This window comes from Eubalaena glacialis, chromosome 5 (genome assembly GCF_028564815.1).
Source record: "Eubalaena glacialis isolate mEubGla1 chromosome 5, mEubGla1.1.hap2.+ XY, whole genome shotgun sequence".
Classification (NCBI taxonomy): domain Eukaryota; kingdom Metazoa; phylum Chordata; class Mammalia; order Artiodactyla; family Balaenidae; genus Eubalaena; species Eubalaena glacialis.
Genome location: NC_083720.1, coordinates 144,806,370 through 144,832,339, shown reverse-complemented (window position 1 = coordinate 144,832,339; position 25,970 = coordinate 144,806,370). Strand labels below are relative to the sequence as shown.

The 25,970-nt window shown below is 33.3% G+C and overlaps 1 protein-coding gene across 7 annotated transcripts in view; it reads left to right on the top strand.

Moving 5' to 3' along the window:
• CCSER1 (coiled-coil serine rich protein 1) overlaps positions 1-25,970 on the top strand; it is a 1,301,104-nt gene that overhangs the window by 248,163 nt on the left and 1,026,971 nt on the right. For all 7 annotated transcript variants that reach the window (XM_061191724.1, XM_061191723.1, XM_061191722.1 and 4 more), the window contains exon 4: positions 10,701-10,794. In XM_061191724.1, the coding sequence (XP_061047707.1) occupies positions 10,701-10,794 (94 nt within the window). The remainder of the gene's footprint in view (positions 1-10,700; positions 10,795-25,970) is intronic.

Sequence of the window (25,970 nt, the reverse complement as noted above, 5' to 3'; positions counted from 1 at the left end):
GCACACACGTCATGTGAAGGGAAGCTTAATGGAGAAACTTTTATTCTTCAGGTAAATATATGTTTAAATCTTAGTTCTTAGTTCTGCCACTTTTTGTGTCATGGTCAAGTTATTTAATTTTTCTCACCCTCGGGTTTTTCATCTATAAAACAATGCATGCCTTTCTGCCTGTTAGGATCCATTAGAAATTTTTTTTTTTTTAACAGTGAATTCTTGGCAGAGTGGTTAGGACGATTTTCCTAAAATGTGTATTTAAGCATGTCACTTTCCAGTGATTTCTAAATTCCTTACCTGCCTCAAAGTTATGATCAAATGATCTAGACCCCATACCTCTAACCTCTTGTACCACGCACCTCACCTCTATGCTCCAAGCATTCCAGCCTTCTCTCTGCCCCACTCACATATCAATCTCACATCCATTGTAGATGATTTGCCTATATTTTGTCCTTTGTTGAGAATTTTTTTCCTTCCAGTTTTCATATAGCTGCTTATAATTCATTCTTCAGCCCTTATGACACCTTTAGAAAGGCCTTCCCTGCCCTTCTCATGTAGAGTAGCTGCCTCCTACAACCAGTAAATATTATGTTGATTTTTAAAAAAATATCGTATATAATTAGCTGAAATTACCTTGTTTTTCATTTGTATATTTATTGTCTAGATAGGAAACTTCTCTCTTTCGGTCATTATTCTTAATTTAGTACTTTCCCTGCAGTTGGCAAGCCGTCAATAAATATTATTGAATAAGGGAATAAATTACTTTTTGTTGCCAGAATTATGAGCCCAATATGGAAAATTGGGGGAAAAGATTTAGAAAATATCCAATAAATCTTTAACATAGGCAATATATACACCATTTCAGTATGTATAATCTTAGTCAATTCCTCGTTTATGTATTATTAAAAAATAAACATTGATTAAAAAAAAAACAACTCACAATGATACTTTCTGCCTGTAGATATGGCTCTGGAATCTAACATAGTAATTTGAAACCAAATTAGATCATGAGCCGTGCGTCGTCTATGGAAACAGTATATGTGTAGTGAACTGCTCTTTGCCCAAAATGAGGTCTGACCTTTGCCCTCAGGTTCTGAGAGGTAATTTATGTCATACCTGATAGGAGTATCTTTGTTTAGAGTCCAGGGGTGACCACACTGGATCTGAGAGTGGAGCTGGACACATCAGAAAATATCAGGGTGGGGCAGCCCACATCAGAAAAACAAGCATATGATTTATGGTGAAAGCTTCAGGTCATTTATTGTCAGACAGTGTTGAGGCTGAGAGCAACCATGTAGGCAATCAATCAATCGATCGATCATACCTATGTAATGAAGTCGAGTAAAAATCTCTGGACACTAAAGCTTCAGTGAGCTTCCCTTGTTGGCAGTACTGTGCTTGTGTTGTCACATGTCAATGCTGGGAGAGTAATACATCATGTGTACAAGGGAAGCTTTGCATTTGGAACCCTCCCAGACTCTGTCTTCCTTTGGCTGATTTTTGACCTGTACCCTTTACCTGTAGTAAATTATAACGATGAGTAGAGCTTTCAGTGAGTTCTGTGAGTCCTTCCAGTGAAGTATTGTACTTGAGGGTGTTTTTGTGAACACTCCAAACTTGCTGTTGGTGTCAGAAGTCAGGGAGATTTGGAGGACTGTTCCCTTAGACTTTGCAGTTTGGCTAACTCTGGGTATATACCATTAGGGGAAAGAAGCTCATAATTGCCTTATAGATTTGAAGATTTTAGATATGAATGGAATTACAGAGAATAGCTATTCTAATATTTTATTTCATGGAAGGGTATCAGGGAGGTTATGATTTGCTTCAGTTCACAGACTTGGTTTGGTGGCTGGGTTAGGGTTAGAAATCAGATTTATCAGTCCCAATCTTTTGAATTTCCCACTATGCTGTATTATTTAACACAAGGTTGGCATGACAAGTATCACTGGATATATTTGATTCCTATTTTAGAAATAAAATTATGACAATTTTTAAATTATAAATCAGTAAAACAGTCATCAATTTCATAATATCCGATATACAAATATAAACCTAGAATAAAACTTAAGGCTTAATTATATGAGATCTATCTCTGCCTAAAAATACCCATTTTTCACTAGAGTAGCTATCCTCATCTGAATGGTATTTATGATACACTTTCTGGTCACTGGTTTAACAAGCTTACATATTAGGTTTTCTTTGGCAAATTCCAATTCATTGTATATTGGCTAGAATAGTGATGGAAGATTCATAAAATTCTCAGAGCTATATACACTGATAATGGTGAAAAGTAAGCACTTCCAATGAGGCTAAAATGACAGCTTCAACAACAACAAAAAAAGCACACCTCAGAAATCTTAGACAACTAAACTGGTGTAGGGCTAGCAATTAAGAGTTCTTAAACATTCCCTCTGTTCTACACATGAATACTTTTTCTGGATAATAAATTTTCCCCAAAACATCTGATAGTTTTAAAAAATTGATGTTCTAAAAAGGACACTATTTTTTGTCATCAAAAGAGTTTGGCAGGGCTTCCCTGGTGGCGCAGTGGTTAAGAATCTGCCTGCCAATGCAGGGGACACGGGTTCGAGCCCTGGTCTGGGAAGATTCCACATGCTGCGGAGCAACTAGGCCCGTGAGCCACAACTACTGAGCCTGCGCGTCTGGAGCCTGTGCTCCGCAACAAGAGAGGCCGCGATAGTGAGAGGCCCGCGCACTGCGATGAAGAGTGGCCCCCACTTGCCACAACTAGAGAAAGCCCTCGCACAGAAACGAAGACCCAACACAGCCATAAATAAATAAATAAATAAATAAATAAATAAATAAATAAATAAATAAATAAATAAATAAATAAAATTAAAGAATATTAAAAAAAAAAAAAGAGTTTGGCAATAAGACATCTCATTCCCAGATAATTAAGTGAGGTATTATTATAATATCGTAAATAAGATATTATTAGGTAAATGAGATATTATTTTCCATATACTATAATGATACAGCGCAGCACTAGAGATTCTGAAAACACAAGAACTCTGCTCACATGTGGCACCGAGTCTTATGGTGGTCTTACGTTCTATGAAAACCAGCATATATTGCATATAAAGGGAGTTTTTAAGGGAAAGGCTTTTAAACTTTCCTATCATTATCAAAAAGCATTTTTTTAGCACCTGTTATAAGTAATGTTGTAAAAAAAATGTCTGTGATATAATAAAGTATAAGTATGTTACTTTGTATTTGCTCTTTAGGTATTTGGGGCAAGGGGATAGACTCAGTGCAGTGAAAGAAATGCAAATGGCATTTCCGGGAAACAATCAATAAATATGTTTGTTTTTAATAATAAGTTTTCAGGAAGCAATTTGGGAGAGATAGATACAGATCAGATTGTTGGGTTTTGAATGACAATAGAGTTAGTATTTGTTCTATAGACATACACCATTGTCATCTTTTCATGTGTTAGGCAATGAGGAAATATATACAAATTATTGATTACTTCAATGAGAGTAATCTCAGAGTAGTATGTAGAAAGAATTATAAGTGAAAGTTGAAGAATTAGAATGGTTCTTGGCAAAAAGTTGACGGGTACACCAATAAGAATTTAATGAAGTATGCTTCTTAACTGTGGAATGCTCAGTTCCCCTGGTACACAAAGAAGAATGAAGGGTAGAAATAATGATCTCACTCTAATATATATATATATATATATATATATTTTAACATCTTTATTGGAGTATAATTGCTTTACAATGGTGTGTTAGTTTCTGCTTTATAACAAAGTGAATCAACTATACATATTATATCCCCATATCTCTTCCCTTTTGCATCTCCCTCCTACCCTCCCTATCCCACAAAAATACTAGAATTCCAAATATTTTAATTGTGATAGCACTCTTTTCCACATTACCACGTTCAACTCAAGCCAATTACACACAATGTAATTGTGCTATTTATTGAATGGATCTTGCTTTCATTGGACTTGAGTGTTATATAACAATTATTTAGCTGTGTTGCTTTATTGACAGTGACACAAACTGATGTAGTCAAGTGCAGAATCAAAGAGACAGCATCTGTAATGTTGGTTCTCTTTTCTCATGAAAGTAGAATCCCAAGAGACATTATTTTTTCTCCATATCTTAAATGATGAGAAGAAAAAAATGCATTTTTAAACTAATAATCATTATATATTTTAATTTTGAATCATGGAGTTTGCTAATTATATATTTATACTCCCTAGTTTCCTATTTTTATAGCTTAATAATAAAAATTACTTTTAATTTATTCCCTTGCATAGATTAAAATGAAAATGTTCAGAGTTTACTTTAAAATTTTGTATGAATTCAGATATAGATTTAAAATCCACATAAAATCTATGGACATATGAATCCATATAAATGTTAACTTTTCCTAAAAAAGTGAAATATTATAACATGATTTTTCAGCTTTAGTATTTTAGTACTGTACTATTTGAATAACATAAAATCATTTACCTTTTATTAGTGTAAAGAGTAGAGTTAGCAGCTCTGGGCATAGCTTTAGGAATCTCATTTTGCTATTTTTTTTACATTTAAATATGAAAATATATGCGTAATCAAAACAAAATATGTGTTGTGTATGTGTTTGGACTTGTAATGGGAAGCCTTATGAGTAAGGACTGAAAGAATTAAGACAAATTTTTGAAAATATTTATTAAAAATGTATTTTGATGTATGCAGATCCATAAGGTTAGTCAGTACCTAGCAAAGAGCAAGCTGTGTCTGGAAATACTTTGTGTCTACCATGTCGAAAGGTGAAGGTAACTGTATTGTAGTGATTGAATATGCTTTATTTATCCAGTCAGGAAATCAAAACCAAATAACTCCTCAGAGCAGTGATTACGAAGTATTGTCATTTTAATTTCTCTTTCCAAAAAATAGCAGTGAAATCATATCATTAAAATTATATGCAAGTATTGGTGTATTATCCTCTTTTCCACTGCATCTATGGGTGTGAACAGCTCAACTTTTATCAAAATGTATGTACCCAGCCTATTCAGATGTCTGCTTTGGATGATTTCTGTACCTTGTCCCTTTGTGTCTCTCATTTTTTACAATTCATGTAATTATCTTTCTGGGATAATAAGAATTATTTAAAGATGTATACCAAGTTACTTGACTTTATCTTTTTTTCCCAATTAAAAAAAGCCAATGTAATTAATGTAAAGCCAGTCTCAGAATGTATTTTAGACAGGAAAGTTTCACTGAGGGTCTTCTACAATAGCTACATCATCTGTTTTTGATAATAAAATGACATTTTCTTTTTAGTCAATCTGTGAAAACTCCTATGATTAGATTAGTAGAGAATGAAACACATATCCTAGCAGCACCTGATCATAATGGAGAATGACTAGAAGAATGTAAACTAGATTGACTGTCCCTTATTAACTTGAATAATTTGAATAATTCTCTCTTCACTTTTAGACTAAATAATGATCAGAGCAGTTCTACTGTGTCATTAAAAATTACATAAACAAGTATTGAAGTCTAGAGCATCTCATATCTTGTCTTTTAGGTATTTTAAGGCTACTTGGAAAGTGCTTTGACTAAAATATAACAGCATAGAAATGCAATTAGTAACATCTTTATAATACCACAATTAGTGAATGTTTTAATAATTCAATAATTTCCTTTGATGGAATTATTTCTTCTATAAGCAACACTTCCTATGTAGTAACATGTCCCAGCTTCGTATATTTTTCACAGGATCATAGTTATTATTTTTATTGCAATAAAAAGACAAGGCTAAAGGGTTATGGGATGGTTACATATTAATAGAGTGATCAGAACTTGTCTTTTCAACTCTGTAGCTTCAGAAATTCGACTTTATTCTTTCAGCCAGTAGCAACCAAATTCTGGAGAACTAATTCACAGTAATGAAACACAAGAGACTGATTTATAAATAATGGTACCTACCTTATTTATTGATAAATGAGATTGGTATTTCTTTACTAGAATACAGTTATCTTTAAGTTCTATGAGGAAAGAAAACATGCCTGTTAGGTTCACTGTTAAATCCCCAGAGTTTAGAAAATTGATTTTGAATTAATTCATTAATAACTACTTAGTTTACTCTTAATGGCTTAAAGTCATTTGGGAGATTTCATGACTAATTAGTATTCTTGATAGATTTTTAAATGTCTGCTTAGGGAATACTTAGTAATAATTGTGCTTCATTTAATATCCAGTTTATTAATATTATGAATTAGTAAAAAATTAGTATTTCCTTACAATTAAGTAATCAACTCTTCTCATAATACCCACATAAATCTTACATAAAATTAATTAGAATATGTATTAAATTAAATTTTCCATGGCCTTTAAGCATTGGTTTAGATATTATATAATAAAATTCTTCTCGGTGTTTCATTACAACACCAAGCCTAACATATCAATTTATCTTAAATGTTTTAGCCACTTTTAAAGAAGAAAATTATGCACTTTACAATGATTACAGAGCAAATCAATATGCTTACCCTAAAACTGGTTACAAATGTGCTCATGCTAGGAATTTACATTTCCTTTTACCATTTGCCTTCATTCTCTTTGCTAATGTGAAACTTTTCATCTTTCACTGGGATTTCAGAAATACTTGAGTCTATTTTTGCACTTCCCTAGGACTTACTTTTTATACTAGACTTAAAAGAAAAAGTCTTCTCTTAAATTTTCACTTTCTGGGTTGTTGACTAGATAATTCTTTGTGTAGTCATTGGAATTTGTTATACATTCAGAGACGATTCAAACTCAAGATTCTGACCATCAGGTTGGACTTTCCTTTTTCAATTAAACTTTACATTCTATGTCCTTATGCCTTTATTTATTTTTAAAATTCAAGCCCAGCTTTTAATTTTGTGCAATATTGGTGCTCCCTTCCCAAATTATTTGCTTTTAAAGTTTCAACAGCAATTGTTATATAAACAGTTTTCCTGTTATTATGATATATATGCCTGGTATATTCATGTTATTAGAAACCCATGGACTTTCATTATTCTATCTTTATTATACAGAGCTACCTAGGTTTTTATCTATCAGAGGATGAGAGACTATTGTTAGTTATCACTTCTAGATATTCCATTAATTTATCAAATGTCTGAAGCACACAGTTGTGCCCTTTTAGATACAGGGTCTGACTAATCAGTACTAATTAAATGCTGGACTCCTTTTCCACTTGGTGGTTATGTGTGACCATTAGTGCTGGTCAGTCCTTTCTATCCCTGGTACAGAACTACTTTTGATGCTACTACTTTACTTACAAGTCTTTCCTTGCACAGATCAAAAAAAGTGCATGTCTTCATATTATAAACATACATAAGATTAGAAAAAATACCCGTATGTTTAGCTATTTATTAAAAACAATAGACATTGAAGATATTCTACCCTGTTTGTGTTTTTTGTGTATATATCATTAATGCCTCTTTATATCCTTCACATTAACTTTTCTGTTTGAGTAACTCTTAGTTTTTGACAGGCTCAGATTGTTTCATTTAGCCATAATGATTATTGTTTGTTTGTTTTTTGATGCTCATAATGTCAGAAATTAGCCAGGGAGAAGCCATTTAGGTTGCTTTCTTAGCCTTTCAAAACTTCCTCCAACTTTTTTTTTAGACAAATCTTGTTTTCTGGCAACAAAAGAATGTTCCAGAAATAGTCTGTATTTTTTCTTTCCTTCTTTTTTTCCCTAATAATTAAGGACCCCTGGTTCTTTTTTGTTGGTGGATACTGGGTAATGAGTATCTGGACTTCCCCTAAGTGCTGGCTGAGGGCAAAAACACTGTTGCTGCTATTGGTCTTTTTTAAGGAGAGATCTGGAAAAGATATTTCTTTTAGGTCTGTGAGTTCACACTGACTTTTCTTCTGTAACATCACGTTGCTGCATCTACTCTCTTTTTTGTATGATGTTTCACCAACTTCAGAGACTCCACTCCATTAATAAGAAAGTTGCTTTGTAAGCAAGATATCAAAGCAATGCAATTTCGAATAAGTATATTGAAGAGCACCTCCTCTAGACCAGTGGTCGATGGGCTCCTGCTAGACTAAATGTCAAGGGTCACCTGCAAAATGAGAAAATCAAAACAATGTAGTGAATTTTCCAAATTTAATTTGTTCACTTTGTTGGTGTTACTTTCTTACATTAAATGTTTGGGATAATGGTGGCAGAGTTTTTAAGTATTTCCTTGTTACAAAAATAAAATCTTTTTAAACTTTATTTTCAAACTGAGGATGGATGTATTAACTGTCAAAATTCAAAAGAGGGGTGAACAATCCAACCTTGAAAAGATCATGTATGCTGCTGGACCTCAGGAACTGCTGGAATCAGGAACCAGAAGATCTACTACTATGACACTTGTCATTTTTCCAGTAGACTTAGTCTGGTCTTAACCATGCAATGAAATCCAAGGCCCCTGTGATGTGCATCTTGCAATATCTATCACCAAACAGAAATTTTTCTCATTTTTCTGAGAGGGCCATGATCAGCAAGTTTGGTTAAAATGCCCATCTTGGACCATCCACCAAGGACAGGAAGTCTGGCTCATGTAAGAACTTGGTATCTTCTTCTATAGCTAGGTGGATTGAGTGGGGTGATTGCAAATGAAAGGGAGAAATGCTATGCAAACGTAGAAGCTTACATTGAGGAAGATGTCCTTACTTGGCATAATTACAAAAACATATGACAGGCACTCATTTATTTCCTTTGTTCCGATCTTCATTGCTTTCTAAGTGTTGTTGGTTGTGTAAGTTTGCTGGGGCAGCCATAACAAAATACCACAAACTGGATGGCTTAAACAGCAAAAATTTATTTTCTTGCGGTTCTAGAGGCTGGAAGTCTAAGATCAAAGTGTAGACAAGTTTGGTTTCTCCTGTGAAGCCTCTTTCCTTGGCTTGCAGATGGCTGCCTTCTTCCTGTGTCCTCCCACGGTTGTCCCTCTGTCTGTGTTGTCTGTCCTAATATCCTCTTCTTATAAGAACACCAGTCATGTTAGATTAGGGCCCACACTTGTGAGTTGATTTAACTGTAACTTCCTCTTTAAGGATACTATCTTCAAAAATAATCACCTTCCAAGGTACTGGGGGTTAAGACTTCAGTTTATGAATTTTGGATGAAAACAGTTAAGACCATAATATTGGTCAATGAAATTCAAAATACAAGTATAAAATTGTTTAGGCTAATTTGGAGCTGTATCAATTACTACACTTTCACCATTAAACAATTTTTTTTACCAATGTATTCTTGACTACCTGACTAAAATTCTCTTATTTGGATACTGCTTAATAAACCCTAATAATATTAGTATCCTTATAACATCTCCCTTTTCTAAACTCTTAATTTTCCACAATCAACTTCAGTTATATTTCTTTTGTTGTCTCAATATTCTGTTTTGAATTTTTGAGAATGGCAGCCTATCTTTTGTTGCCTATATTTATAACATCTTTTTAATGCTATATAAATAAACAATTTATTCTCACTGGTTATCCCTGCCACATTATATCATAGAACTTCCAAGAAACAGTTGATTTTGTTTATAGTTTAAATTATTAGATCCCTTGTAATTAATACAGATACAATGTAATACAATGCAATCCATTATAGTAATTGTTCCCTGTAATTTTCATTTACAGAAAAAAGCACTTATATTTGGCAATATTTATCACCTTTGAAACTACTGTTCTCTATTGACAGATAACATGTGTTTCTAAAGTTTAATAATGTTTAATTCTATTTTTTACAGTGAGAGTGGTTTATTTAAAAGTTGCAGTATCCTTACTTTCAATCCCAAGAACTAAGGTGTCCATTTGACAACGTCATTAGGCTTTCTCTAATGAATATTTACTTCTTTAAATATAAATTATGGTAACATTCAAATCAGTGGACAAAGTAATCTGAAATGTTGTGGTATCATTTAACATTTAGGTTGCTTTTCTTGATGTTCTATTTTTTGTACTTTTGTTATTTCCATCCTAGTCTCTAAGAGTAAATTCTTGCCTTCTTAACATATTCACTACCAATCTATATACAGATACGCAAATCAGGACTGTATTCCTCCTTCAAGAATTTCTACCTCTGCACGTCACTGTTTTCCCTCAAGATTTCTCAATATACTCTTCTAGTTTACTGTGCTATTTGCCCTCTTGAGAAAAAATGAAAAGGTAACATGATCTAGCTCTGATATTTATGACTTTATGAAAATCAATAATTAATTTTTAATCTAATTGATATTTATTTCTCCCATTCATTCCTCCTAATCGAAAGCCAATGATTGGGAAACAGTAACTGGATTCCCCCTCCCTTCCAAGCATAGTTTAAATTAATATTTCAGGGTTGGTACTGTATACAAAAATTGTTTGAGAAACAATTCATTAAATGTGTCCGAAGACTGTTAACACAAATTGGAAAGATAAATATTAGAAAAAGAATCTAAAGTTTTAGTTCACAGACTTCTATACATTTGAAAAACCTCTTTGTGCATTTTTAATGGGAGTTAAAATTTTTATAATTATTGAAATTTTTATTGGGCTGATAATTTTAAAGCTCATAAAATAAACGATTTCTGGGGTTCAGTTACAGCATTTCCTTTGTAATTTTGAGTTCTTTTTCGCTTCATGGCATCTACATGTGGATATTTCCTCAGGTTCTCAGTGTTTTGGTTTCTAACCAAAGTGATTTTGCTTTTTCTTCAGGATGTTTTGAATAATTTGGGATCTTGTGAACTGGATGAAGATGATCTAATGCTTGATTTGGAATTTTTAGAGGAACAGAATCTTCATCCTTCAGGTAAATGTTGAATAAATGCACAATATCATACAACTCTGGTCCAAGTCATTTAGCTTTCATTGATAAGCTAAATATTGTTTAGGCTGCATTCAGTCTTTTCAATCCCCAGTTTCTGTATTCTGTGTGCAAGGCACATGCTAGGTACCCTGGACACATTATTCTGGTGATCTTATAATCTATTATGAAAATATAAATTTGGTTGGAAGATAATTATTAAATAAGAAAAAAATTATAAAACGAAAGTTCTTTCAAAGAGGGAAATTCTAATGAAACAGTTAATGAAAAAGTTAATATTTTCTTTTTTGGGGGAGGAGACAACAATTATAATCCCATTTTTCATTTATTTTATATAACCAAATGAAAGTTTTGTGGACTAAGTTTACTCTTTCAAATCTTAGCCACCTCAGTAATAACTGTGGTGGTTAATGTTAATGTGATAAAGTTGACCTCAAAATTAGTAATTACCAATAGCAACCACAGGTACACACTCATAAACACACACACACACACACACACACAGAGTTATAGTGTGAGATAAATAAATTCTTGCTGAATGAATGAAGAAGGGAGCCCACTATATTTGTAATAGTTTAAATTTGTATTAAGGCATAAAGTGTAATGTCTTCAAATACCAAAACTATTCCTTTTGTAGGATATAGGAATTAATTGTTCACTCAAATTTAGATATTTGACTACAATGGCAAGTTTTTATTTTTTTTTACTACTAATAATACCTTAAACATAGTCATTTTCAAGTTAAAGTAGAAGTAACATTAAAGCTTTAAAATCTTGAGTCATACTGCATACATTTAAGAAAATCAACCTCTTGGAATTTATTGTCCATGTTTTTAACTTTTAGGAATTAGACATAATCTCTGAGGTTGTTTCCAGCTGTAATATTTTATGATGAATTTTTGTTCATGCAGTATTTTTATATTATAAATAATGTCATAGTAACAATTGTCAAAAGAAGGAAATAATGTATGTATTTTTTTACACTCTATTTTAGGCTAATATCAAAAAGAAGCTAAATAAAATTTTTGTCTGCTTAAATGTATATTTAGGATAACCATTTCTTGAGACATTCTTCCTGCAGTTGATTTGACAGATATTCTTCTAAAAATGCAGATTTTTCTCACTTTTATGCAGATACCTTATACAATTTCGTCATTCATGTGTATTTATCTTGAAAGAGTCACACATGGTGACAATGTATACTTTTTTGGTGGGAAATTTGTCAGTATCTAGCAAAACTATACGTACATTTATCTTTAGATCCAGCTATCCAACATCTAGTAATTTAATCCTAACACACTGGAAATGTAAAAATTAATATATGCAAATAACTATTTATTGCAAAATATTTGCAAAAACAAAATATTGGAAAACCTCAAATGTCCTTCAATAGGACATTGGTTGAATATACAATGGTACACTAAGCAGTCATTAAAAGGAATAATGATGGTGTCGATATGTGCTATAGCATGATTGTAAAGGTATACTATCAGTGGAGAACTTTGCAATGATGAATTAGACGGGCAGTACCTAAAGTCACTGATCACTAACTTCACTACAAGTTAACAACTAGACATTTTGTCCCTCTTAATACAATGACTAGAGAAGTACACAGCAATACCGCTCCTGCCCACAAGTACTTAAATCTATTTGTCTCTTGATTACATAATGATTTTACAGGAAATATTGGGATGAGGAGAGAGGGAATGTTAAATGGCATGATGGGATTGCCAGCAAGCAAACATAGGTATGGGGCATTCTACAGGGTAAATGGTCTGGTTTCTTCAACAAATAAATGGCATGTTAAAAAGGGGAGGGGTATTGTAGATTAAAAGTAGCAAATACCATGTGACATCTTTGTGTCAAAACATAAAAACACTATGCAAATATATTTCAGAGTTTATCAGAGAAGTTTGAGTAGTGATGGAATTATTATCACAGAATTATTTTTATTTTGTTGGGTGCTAAATATTTTTCTTTGGTTTTGTCTTTGAGGAAAACTCTTCATAGAGACGCATGTGGTTGAAATAATATGGTATCTGAGATTTGCTTTACCAACAGTATGGAGGAGGGAATAGATGAAACAATGTTGGTAAATTATTGAAAATTATCAAAGCTGGGAAATAGGTGCTTGGGGTGAAACTTTCATTGATTAGTTGTAATGTTTTCTCTATTTTACGTATTTTTAAAGATTTTCACAATAAAAATAAAACCAAGTAATACGTAAGCAGAATTATAGACAGCATAGACATCTCAGCTGTGTTTGTTAGGCAACCATGATAAAGAGCAAAGAATGCCTTAAAAATATAGAAGAGATAGCTCAATTTATTTGCTTGGAAACAAAAATGAACATTTGTAAACTTTAATTTCTCTTTTATAAAATAATGAGTGCAATGTACTTTGTTAGTTTATTTTAAAAAATGATATAACAAATATGATGAATCTCCTGAATCTGCCTCAAGGTGTAGATAACTTGGTTGAAACCAGAACTAGGGTACCTTATGAGTCAACTGAGTTCACCAAATTGTTCATAAGATAAATGATGTTACTTTGCATATCTGAAGTACAGTTATAATAAGTGAGATAGTCCTTAAAGTGACTTGGGTTTGTTTAATGTTAATAAAATGAAAACCTATTTCACTTTGGATGCCACATTATGGGGTTTGAAAAAAGCCACAAATATCTGTTTATGTACATTAGCTCAGAAAGAAGAATTTTTGGTTGAATTGGTTTTATACAATTTGTTTTGTTTATAAGCAACATAATTAAAGGTCTTATCAGAATATAAGAAGCTCATTATTGATAAATGATACTGGTAAAAAGCTCATTAATACTAAACATTCTAAAATACTGGTTTAAATTAAAATCATTTTCAAAAGTCTGAAAACTAAAATAATGATACCGTTTAATTCTACTACTTATGTTACTGTGGACATCTTTTAATGTGCTTTTTATTTTATTCTTGCTATCTGTATTTTCATCTAAAAATGAATTATAAGTTTGCAGTTAGGTTTTCAAAAGTTGACCAGTGCAGTGAACAATATGAATGAAGTTTCATGAATCCTTTTAATGTGTAAATATATCTATGGAGTCCTAAATTAACACACTTCCTTCCTAAAAAAAGAGGTAGTATGAATAAAATAAAATATGTTTTAAAGTGCAGTAAGTGGATATTATCTTTTTTTTTTTTTAATGAAAGCAAGAAAGGACAATTTCAATGAAAAAATGGTGTATGAATTCAAAATGAGTTCCCGAAAGGAGACTTGCCTTAAGGAGAAAAAATAAAAGCAACTATTCTGAATAATTTACTCTGATCTTGGCATTATCTAATATTATCTTTTAAATTCTAATATAAAAGCTAAGATTTTAGATTAAAAAGCCTATGGATAAGCCTTCCAGATGTCTTTTATTATGTTTTCTTCAATTAATGCTTAAATTACTTTTTTGGAAATTTTTTTATGTTCAATTAATATGTATCATGTTTAAACATAGGATTATCAATTTGTTTAATACCAAACATTCCATTTCCCCTGCGGTAAAGTATTATATTTACTGTTTTTCTGTTTAATGCATCATTTATAATGCACATATGACCAGTTATTTTTTAATTAAAAAATATGAGATGCTATTGTTTATACTTTGATAAATTAAAAAGTATATTAGTGACCTTCCCACTTTTTATCTTTCTTTACTGTCTTATTCATGTTGATATGGTGGTGTTTTTGCCACAGATTGAGTCATGCAAGATATTAGCAGTGATGTTGGTTAGATATACCTCAACAGCCTTTTGAAAAATAAAAGTACTAACAAGATTTACTAGCATTTAGTATCTCTAAGACTCAAACAGGTGCCCTTAAAATTTTATTTACCCTGAAATGCATGTTATGAACTACATAATCTGTCAAAGGAAAAATAGCAGAAATATATTTTTGCCTAGTTTTCTTTATGCAGTTTTAAATTTTTGTGATTAGGATTTTTTTCTATTAATTTAAGCATCTTACAAAATAATCATTCAAGAAAAATAGGGTAATGATTAAAGAAGGATATGAAAAATAAGATGAAGCCACAGATAAGATTGGCACACAAATTGTATACTAGTATTACCTCAGAGACCCAAAAATGTTACTTGGAGTATACTACTAGCATATATGAAGAAAGAAACAGAACCAATTGCATGATTAAAAATATATACCATCAATCATTGAGTCAATGAGTCAATGCCTTTTTTAAAATAAAGGAATTCTTGTTACTAAGAACTGAAAGATATTTTGCTCACGTCTTTATAAGGTATAAATTATTTGATATCAATAGTTTCCTCAGCAACTCCTTTCAATGCAAGCTGGTAGCACCATGTTACCAGTTCAGCAGAAGAAATTCTAAATGGTGACACATCAGTGTAGCAAAAGCTAGGAGCTTTATGAGGAGCTTGCTTAATCCAAAAATAAAATCTAGTTCCTCGTCCATAGTTCATATTCCTCAGCTAATTTTAATGTTGAAAATAGTTAATGTAAATGACGTCAAGCATTTTCCTCAGACGTAAGGTAATTACCATAAAGCCTAGTAGAATATCTAATATTAAGCAGTGTTACTTCCCAGTGAGTCCTCCAAAATGAACTGTTTGCAAAATGTAACCCTTATGTAACAGAAAAAGACAAGTTTTCTACAAATAGAAGTAATCAAAACACCAGTTAAATATCAAACAGTGCATACTGTTCGATAAAGAATAAGAATTTGAGTTTTGGTTTTAGAATATTTAATCTATACCTATTCAGTGAACTACAGCAAGGTCACATGTCTATTGAGGCTGCTCCTAGTATTACCTTCATAGTGGTGGAAGCTGATTGGGAAGCATGCACCTGGCTAATTTGACAGTGAAGCATCATAATTAACTAAATGAGTTAAAGTTGAAAGGAAAAGAGGCTAAAACACATTTTGATGTTACCTGTTTGGAACATATTCATTAAAATACTATTTCTCCAATTCTTTCTTTTGTTAATACTAGGAGTGGGTTGTGTATAACCTTTAGCAATTAGTAGCTGGAGATCTAAGTTGATAGGAAGGAAAACTGAATGCCTGTAATAAGCCATGCTCTTTGTCTAAGCTCTCTCAGCTTATCCTCACAGTAACTCTCTGAGAGGAAGTTGCATTTTAAAGATTCATTCAAATTAAAGAAACCACAAATTAATATCAAAAGAGAGCAGGCACTTTAGAGACAGACACATCCAAGTTAGGAAAGCAGCTTTGCCACGGTAGCCTTGGCAAGTGATCCAATCTTTCTGAGCCCTTTTCCCTCATTTGTCAATTGACAATAAAACTGTCTATCTCAAAATATCATCCTACCCAAATGGGTGACGTATTTACATGTAAAGCGCCTTTCACAGTTGCCTAGAATAAAATAAGAGCCCAGTACAAATTGCTTAACTCTCTTGAAATCTTGAATTCCTTGTCAAAAAATTTGTCCCATCGTTGGTTATTTTTCGTAGTTCTTAATACTTCATCATTAGTCTATATATTTAAAAATATGCTTTCTGATTTGAATTTTTATTATCTATCTAACATTTTAAATGGTGTTTTTTTAGTACTGATTATTCAAAAATTAAGTCACTTAGCTTATTACAGGTGGTACATTTCTGTGTTAAAATCAATACAGTTAAATGCATGAAAATATTTTTTCAGATATTAGTCATGTGTCCAATATACCACAACATATTTAAAATAGAATTTCTCAGAGAAAGAATAAATTTCTGTTAAATACTTATTAACGTAAATCATTTATGTTCAGAGAGAAAGCCTGTCTGTTCTTTTGTATTAAATTTGGTGTTTACAATTTGCAGTTGAGTTACTGAATTGAAAATACATTTTACTTATTTATCATTCTTTGATGAAAATAATGTAATGGTCATTTGGATGATTGGGTGAAGAAGTTTTTTATTGTTTTTGTTATTTATTTTGGACTGTATATCTAAAAACACCTGGGGCCAGTATCTCTTGGTATATGTCCAGATGCCAATAGGGAAGTAATGGTCCAATGATATCAGTTAGGAATTAACTAGGTAGTTGTTAAATTATTTTAGATTGATGAACAAGCAATATAAAATTCTGCAGTGAGTTAATTAAGGAGGTAATTTTTGTTATTAATTTTTAATGGATAAAGCACAGCAGAGCTGAGATGAAACCCTAGTGGCTTTGAATGGTAATGTACAAATTGCAACATCATTCACACAGGGAAAATTATAAAAATCAACTGTAAGTTTTTACAAGCTTTGGCATGTCTTGGTCAGAAAAAATGTGTGTAAGTTATTTTCAATATGATTGTATAAAGCTAAGAACATGACACTTAATTTTGGAATTATGACGTAGTGGATAAAAATCTGGACTCTGGAGTTAGACAAATCTCAGCTGCAGTCAGGCTATGTAAACTTGAACGAATTATTTGATCTCTCTCGTTTCCCTTTCTCATCTGAAAATAGGGACAGTAAAAGTATCTGCTTCATAAGTTTGTTGTGAGGAATAATAACTTAAAGCAGAGTAGAATGTTCTGTCACATGTCTAGTATATAATATTTTTTAAGAACTATAGAAAATGCTATTTTTTTGCAATATCCATGATAAAATATGATGTACCTGAGCATTAATAGGAATCTGATTTTGCCAATTTTGGTGATATTTCTAGTCTCTATTAGTGGAAGCTCTCAACTACATTTGCAAGTATAGTATTTCTCAAATTTTAATTATAGAATGCCACAACAGTTAATTTTGTGACTATCATTTATTTCAAAACGTATACATTATAGCATTAAATAAAATAATAGAAGAATAATAAATAACATTTATTGAATCTATGTGCCAATTCCATGAGGTAAATAACGCCTTGCACATTTGAGAAAATTTAAACTTTGGTAACATATTACAGGTAGTGGACATCCCAGGGGAACCCAAACAAAGTTTTGCTAACTCTGAATGCTCTCTGTTTAATCATTATGACTTTTTTGACTAATAAAATTAATTCATATAAAATTTTAAGATCACAAGTACACTGAAGCTTTTGTTTTATATTGGCTCTTCTTTCTATTAACTTACTCAGTTAGAAGCATCACTTATAAATGTCTGCCTTTGACTTCATGCAAGAAGCTGAGACTTGTTTATATTTATTTACTAGAGCATCTGGGTTGTCTCAGCCACTGGTGTAGACACTTACATGTTTCTGTTTTTGCTTTGTTTGTAAGCTATAATTTATAAGCACTTTGGATTATCCCATTTAATCCTAACAACAATTCTCTAGAAATTATTACTATTCTTGCTTTGATAATGAAGGAATGGAGATCCAGAGAGTGTTATTATTGGTCCAGGACTGCAGAGATAATAAGTGGCAGAAGTAGGGTTTAAATTACACCATGGTGACTTGATGCCTACCTAATGTTTTCACAAAGCTCTCAATGACGTTTAGTTGTTAGAAAAAGCAGTTATAACAAAAGTGAAAAATGTTCCTTTGTAATACAGTGTTTGAGTAACACTATAGTGAGGACAGAATTGTGCCAAAAGTCATTTCCTGGGTTTCATCCCCTGGGGCTGTTGCTCTTTTCTGCCTTGAAAGGCTTAGAGTACCTGTTATCTGCTTGGTAGCCATTAGATGGCGATCGTGTTCTGATAATAATGATAGTGACCCTGTCATACATTTGTATTCAGCTTTACAGTTTACAAGGGACTTCAAATATGTTATCTCATCAACTTATCACAATAACACTCTGAGACAGGTGTTAATATATCCCGACTACAGTAGAGGAAGCAAATACTCTATGGTTAAAAATTTACTGAAGTTCGTATAGCCAATATTAACCCAGATCTTAACATTAAATGACAGGGTTTTTTCACTATCTTTCTGGATCTTGCGGCTTCTGATTTTACATAGTACAAATCTAATATATTTGGTTATATATTTTCCAAGCCCACTGAAGATCATAGTTACATCTTAGAAAAGGGGTAAGGGTTGCTTTAAGCAGACACGCTGAATGTGGTGAAAAATAAATACCACTAGCAAAAAAGCAAGAGGAAAAGGCAAAAAAGCTTTGCAAAGTAGACAAAGTCATAAAGCAGAATAGTATGGGGTCATTAAATGTAAGAACAGACATCACCATCTGCATCAGCAGGTCATGAGGCATTACTGTATTGCAGTATATTCCATTGCATTTAAAAATTATTATAGCCTTGAATCATTGAGAAAAAAATTATAGTCTGCATACTCTGATAAGATGGTAAGCTATAAAATTCACTTAGGAAATATATCTATCTGAACTGTTTTTATTTAACTCTTTAATATGTTAAGGGGAAACAGTTTCTTAGTTCTTCATAAACTTTATCCAGAAAGTATCATTTCGTAAGGATTCTAGATTGCAAAATTGGAGTATATTTTAAAATACTTTTTATATAATTTTTATATTTCTCCCCATATTCCTTCCCCCAAATTCTTGCAAATGACTGAATAAACAAAAGGAGAGCTGTGAGAAGGTTTACTAATTATCATTCTTGAAAGTTCAGTAATTTATTTATGGCCTACTGGTAGGGTATAGGGATCATGATATTACTTAAACTCAAGACTGTACAATTGGCTGTAACATCTGTTTTCAGGATAGATCAAAATTTTAATGGTTTTTGTTTATTTCTTGGTTTTGGCTGATAAATTTATTGATTGACCAATAATTAGTTCATTAATTTGATACTTTGCTTTCAATTCCATTTTAAAAATTTCAAACTTACCGGTTTTCAATATGATGTTCACCTGGGTGCATTGCTTTCGGTGTTTGGTTCATGATATTAAATGGCATCTTTAAATGACAGAAGAAAGGCCCTAACTGAAAGAGAATTTCAGATATTCTGAAGTGGAGCCTCTCCTGCTTCTGCTCTCCATGAATATTCAGAGTTTTAATGGCTTTGGTCAATATCCCACAATTAGTTTGTAGTAGAAATAAGCCTGTTAATCAGAAATTGACCAGCTCCATTTAGTAAGAACAATTGAAATTAATTATTTTATTCTTTATTATTGTTGCCAACAGAATAAGTCATTTGTATTTGTGAATTTAAAAGTGACTGGCTATTTCGCCCATCAGACTTTGCTATACTTCAAGAGAATTGCTTCAGCTACAAAGAAGGCTTTTAGATGAAACCGTTTTTAAGGTCTAATAACTATAGCTGAAAAATGTTTACACATTCTGACCTAATTTAATATTAAATGACAACAATTTTAATGAAGTCATAGAATTTACTTGTAACCTGCTATTGTAGCATTTCCTACTGTTATAAACTCTCTTCTCCTGTGCAAAAGGGCAGTCAAAGGCCTAAGTTCATTAGAGGATACAGTCAAAGGAAAAGATTTCTTTCATTCAGCATAGTTTTTCTGGAGCAATTAGAAAGAAAATATGTGTCTCAATATAGAATTTCATGGCCTTGTACAATTATGTGGTGACATCTCCACGCAATTGCTTGAATAATGCCAGCAACATCAGCTGTCACAATCGAAACGAACAAGTAATTAAGAAAACTAATGCTGGTCTTTCTTCTGAAGAAGTAGAATATTTATGTTTTTAAAATTGTTCACCAACAAGAAAAATAACCACTGACATGAAACATAATTTTCTACAGTGCCTGAGGCAGAAAAGAGAGAAATAATAATGAACATTCACACTATTACAACAAAATTAAGTTGTAATTGTGTACACCAAAAACAATTACAGAGTCCCTTTTCCTTGGATTATAAAATTTTAATAGCATCATTTTATCAGGTGTCACTATAGCATCTAGCATCTTTATTTATGTTCTGCTTCTCCATCTTATTAACCAAAATTTCCGAAAGTTTACAGTGGAATTGGGGGTCTCATTCTTATGAGGACCACTTTTTTTCTCTAACCATACACCTTAGTATGCTAGGATAACCTACACTTGTCTGAATAATTAGTAAAGAAAACAATTAGAAAAGACCACAACTTGTCTGAATAATAAGTAGATTTGAATGAGCCATGATATTTGTGTCAAATGCTGATTCCCCAACCTTTTGATAAGAAATTGCTCAGTTTATCGCTTACTGAAGTGAGGGGGAAACGCCACCTCTGATGAACTCTGGTTGTCTTTCGGAGGGGAAAGAACAAGTTAGGATTTATAGAGATTTTGAATTTGGTTTAAGGCAGATATTTCAGTTTGAAGATTTGATTGGGATTGGGATTAGATAAAATAGTTTCAGAATGTAAGATTTGTGGAAGCTACAAGGTGAGGATTTTAAAGTGAAAGGATGATTCTTAGTGCATAAGCTGTCTGTTGATGCTTTCTACTGAAAAATTGGTAGGTCTTTTGGGAAAGCCCTGTAATGAACAGTGAAGCTATTTGAAATAGTTAAGTTATTCCAATAAAGACAGTAAAATAGTAAAATGATGTTCATATACACAGTCACCTATTTGGGAGTTGGTAGTTTTAGGTCTCAACTTCCCCACTGAGGGAGACAGAGGGATAGACCATTTTTAGGTGGAGGCATCATCCATCCAGATTTTCACTATTGTTTGAGATGTCATCATCACATATCAAGTCATTGTCTCATCATCCATAAAAGTCAGGTTTTCCTCTTCTTTCTGCTGGATGACCTTTTTCTTTGCTGGGTCGTACGATGGAGCAACAGCTGTGTAACATCATGTTAGATTCTGAAGATGATGTATCTGAACTCTGCAACATAAATAGTAAAATAAGGTTTCTGATCAGGATTTGTTATCCACTCTCAGCCAGCAGTCGAGTGCCCAGATTAAATAGGAGACGAGACACCATCCCCATTCTGAAGAGCCTACAGAACCAGATATGGGGTTGTTAATGAAACTACTTTAATTTTCTGATATCTTTATTTTTAGGCAGGATACTTTGGGTAAGAGGACAAAAGCATCTCCAGCCTAGGCTGCAAATGGATATTCTGAATAAGGTTTAGATAGAAGAAATCTCTCATGGACTGAAATATTTTAAAATTTTGTCTCAAGTACAATCTGCTCTCGACATCCTAAGAATGATAGGACATATAAAAATATTATCTGAGTGATGGGTTAAACCAGCTTGTCATTGCAAATATGTCCACATTTGAAGATGATTAAGAGAACTGAAAAGTTTTTTTTATTGTCTCCTTGTGAGATTTTGTCTTCTAATTGAACATTACTCATATGCACTGAAAGATCTGGACTTTTTGGATATCTTGGCACCAATAGTAATCTGGATCTGCTCCCTCATTGGAGTATTCATAGATCAGAAAATTATTAAAATACATATTATTGGGGGGTAATAATGGTAAAAAATATTCTGAGGAAAATGGAAATAAAGGTTATCACTAAGTTTACCAGGTGGTTCTTCTTAATAACATATTTTAATGATTTAAAGAGTCATATTATTTCACATTTTACTATCTCTGATATTGATGTATTTATAATGAAGATTTTAAAAAAATTTTATTAATTTTTTGGCCGCACCGTTTGGCATGTAGGACCTTAGTTCCCTGACCAGGGATGGAAACCGTGCCCCCTGCATGGGGAGTGCGGAGTCTTAACCACTGGACTTCCAGGGAAGTCCCAGTATAATGAAGATATTTTAGCATCGTGTCCTAGATGGACAGCAGTTTTATTTTTCTTTTAAATAGTTACATAAAATGTGTCTTGCAATTAATGGTGTCTTAGATCCAAAAAAAATATATACCTTTAGATTAGTGGTCCCCAAACTTTTTGGCACCAGGGACCAGTTTCGTGGAAGGCAGTTTTTCCATGGCGGGGGTGTGATGGTTCAGGTGGTAATGTGAGCGTTGGGGAGCCGCAGATGAAGCTCCGCTCACTCGCCCACCACTCACCTCCTGCTGTGCGGCCCGGTTCCTAACAGGCCGTGGACTGGTACCAGCCCGTGGCCCAGGGGTTGGGCACCCCTGCTTTAGATAATAGGAATTTGAGAGAGCCACAGGGGTGAAGTGTTAACCTGTATATCTTTGACTTCATATTGCCTACATTTAAAGAATCCAGAATACTCCCCAATTCTGACTGGACACCCTTAAAGAGTCATATTTGCTTTTATATTGTTTTATTATTTTGAAAAGTAAAACACTTATCATCTTCAGTATAGTACTAACTGCGGTACTCATAATTCTCTACTTGTATATGTGGGATATATACCATATTTTATTGTTTTGTGCTTATCCATGCATTTATATGTTCGTATTTTTTCCTAGCCCTACCTACTATGATCTTCATTATCCTTACATATAAAAAACACTACCCTTTAGAGAAGAGATTTCTGTTACTAAGAATTACATTTTTATCTCATATTCTACATTTTTATCACTCTGTGAAAATGCGAGAGGTCAACTTCAACCATCACTTAGAAATATTGACTCCAGAGTCTCTACCTCCAGTTTAAGCCTCTTTCATGTACAGATATATGTACATAACAGTCTGCTAACAATTTTACTCGATGTCAGTAATACGCTTTGTATTTATTTTTATTTTTATTCATTTATTTGGCTGTGCCGGGTCTTAGTTAACGGCACACGGGATCTTCAGTTGCAGCATGCCTGGATCTTCAGTTCAGCATGCAGGATCTTTAGTTGTGGCATGCGAACTCAGCTGTGGCATGTGGGATCTAGTTCCCTAATCAGGGATCCAACCCAGGCCCCCTGCATTGGGAGTGCAGAGTCTTAGCCACTGGACCACCAGGGAAGTCCCAGTAATATGCTTTAGATTTAATAGATTCAAGATTAACATTATTCTTCCTGCCTCTTAATTTGTTCTTCTCTATTTATTTCATCTCTTGGTGAATGACACCAACATTATGCAGACAAAAAATTGAAGCCAGATGTCACTAGGTTTAATTGATTCTACTTTTTAGCTATTCTTGATTCTATACCCTTCTCTCCACAATTCCTGTTTCAGTCTTTATTTGGGCCAGGATCATTTTCCTCTAATTCTGTGTGACCCAGTTGGTTTTTGAGGCCCTTTCTCTGGCCCAAGTGTCCATTAGTGCCATCTTTGTTTTTTCTTTTTCCTCCCAGTGCCAACCTTGATGCAGAACTCAGGTCCTCTTTCAATTTCCCATCTCTTACCCCACTGCACAAAAAAAATTCTATCAAATAAAAACTTTCATGATTAATGTTGACTTTATTTCAGTCAAGGTGGAGTAATCATCTAGTTCCAGTGAGAGAGAAGGTAGACAGTGTATTCAGGAGTTTTATTTTGCTCTCTCTTCTGGACTTTCCTCAGTTTCTTTCCTACAGCCACATTCTTCTCCAAATTCTGGCGCATTTGTCCTTTTTCCTTCTTTAATTCATGCAAAGCAGATCTACAGGCTACTCTCAGGGCTAGGTGTCAGCTGGCTCATAGGCCCAAAGGCAGAGGCTCCACCTCTAAAATGGTTTAGCAGAACATTTTCCTATCAAAGGTAGGGGCTCTCCCAACTAGATTATTGTAACTGCTGCTACATCTTGTCTCTATCTCCTTACATGCTTGCCTCCTGTTTTAAGTTTGACCTCCTGTAATCCATTCTCCATATTGCCCACAAGGTATGCTAGCATGCCAACCTGATATTGGTCACTGACATATTTTTAAAATTTTCAGTATTCCCCATTGCTTTCATTATAAATTCCAGTTTCATTAGTGTGGCTTACAAAATTCCCAAGCTTCAATACTCACCACTTTTTCTACATAGCAAGATTGACTTCCAGCAAATAATTATTGAAGGTGTACTATCAGCCCTAAGATTATGGTAGCAGACACGGGCCATGTAGCATATGGCCTAATGGAAAATTCTATTTTTAAATGATTGTTAAGGAAGAAAACAGCAGTGTGCAGTGGAAGGATATAGCCATCTTGGCAAGAAAAGACTTCCTGAGGAGGTGATATTTAAGCTTTTACATGAAGGATAAGTGGGTGTTCAGTGAGGTGGTGGGGGAAATGGTTTAGCAAATTGGAATTCGTAGAGGAAAGTGTGACACATTGAGGAACATCAAGGAAGCCCAACGTGCTTTGGCAGAATAGGGAGTAAATGGCACTAGCTGAGGACTTGAATGAACCATGTTCCTTCTCACCCATATGATGTTTGAAGTGCCGTCTTCTGATCCTGAAATGTTCTTTCCTTTCTTATTAATTATCAGTGTTCAACTGCTAAAATAGCGTCTGAAACCACTGATCTGTTTGAATGAAATTAGAACATTTCCTAACACCATACACAAAAATAAAAAAATGGATTAAAGACCTCAATGTAAGGCCAGACACCATCAAACTCTTAGAGGAAAACATAGGCAGAACACTCTATGACATAAATCACAGGAAGATCCTTTTTGACCCACTTCCTAGAGTAATGGAAATAAAAACAAAAATAAACAAGTGGGACAAAATGAAACGTAAAAGCTTTTGCACAGCAAAGGAAACCATAAACAAGACGAAAAGGGAACCCTCGGAATGGGAGAAAATATTTGCAAATGAAGCAAGTGACAAAGGATTATTCCCCAAAAGTTACAAGCAGCTCATGCAGCTCAATATCAAAAAAACAAACAACCCAATCCAAAAATGGGCAGAAGAGCTAAATAGACATTGCTCCAAAGAAGATACACAGATTGCCAACAAACACATGAAAAAATGCTCAACATCACTAATCACTAGAGAAATGCAAATCAAAACCACAATGAGGTATCACTTCACACTGGTCAGAAAGGCCATCATCAAAAAATCTACAAACAATAAATGCTGGCGAGGGTGTGGAGAAAAGGGAACCCTCTTGCACTGTTGGTGGGAATGTAAATTGATACAGTCACTATGGAGAACAGTATGGAGGTTTCTTAAAAAACTAAAAATAGAACTACCATATGACCCAGCAATCCCACTACTGGGCATATACCCTGAGAAAACCATAATTCAAAGAGTCATGTACCACAATGTTCATTGCAGCACTATTTACAATAGCCAGGACATAGAAGCAACCTAAGTGTCCATCTACAGATGAATGGATAAAGAGGATGTGGCTCCTATATACGATGGAATATTACTCAGCCATAAAAAGGAACAAAACTGAGTTATTTGTAATGAGGTGGATGGACCTAGAGTCTGTCATACAGAGTGAAGTAAGTCAGAAAGAGAAAAACAAATACTGTATGCTAACGCACATATATGG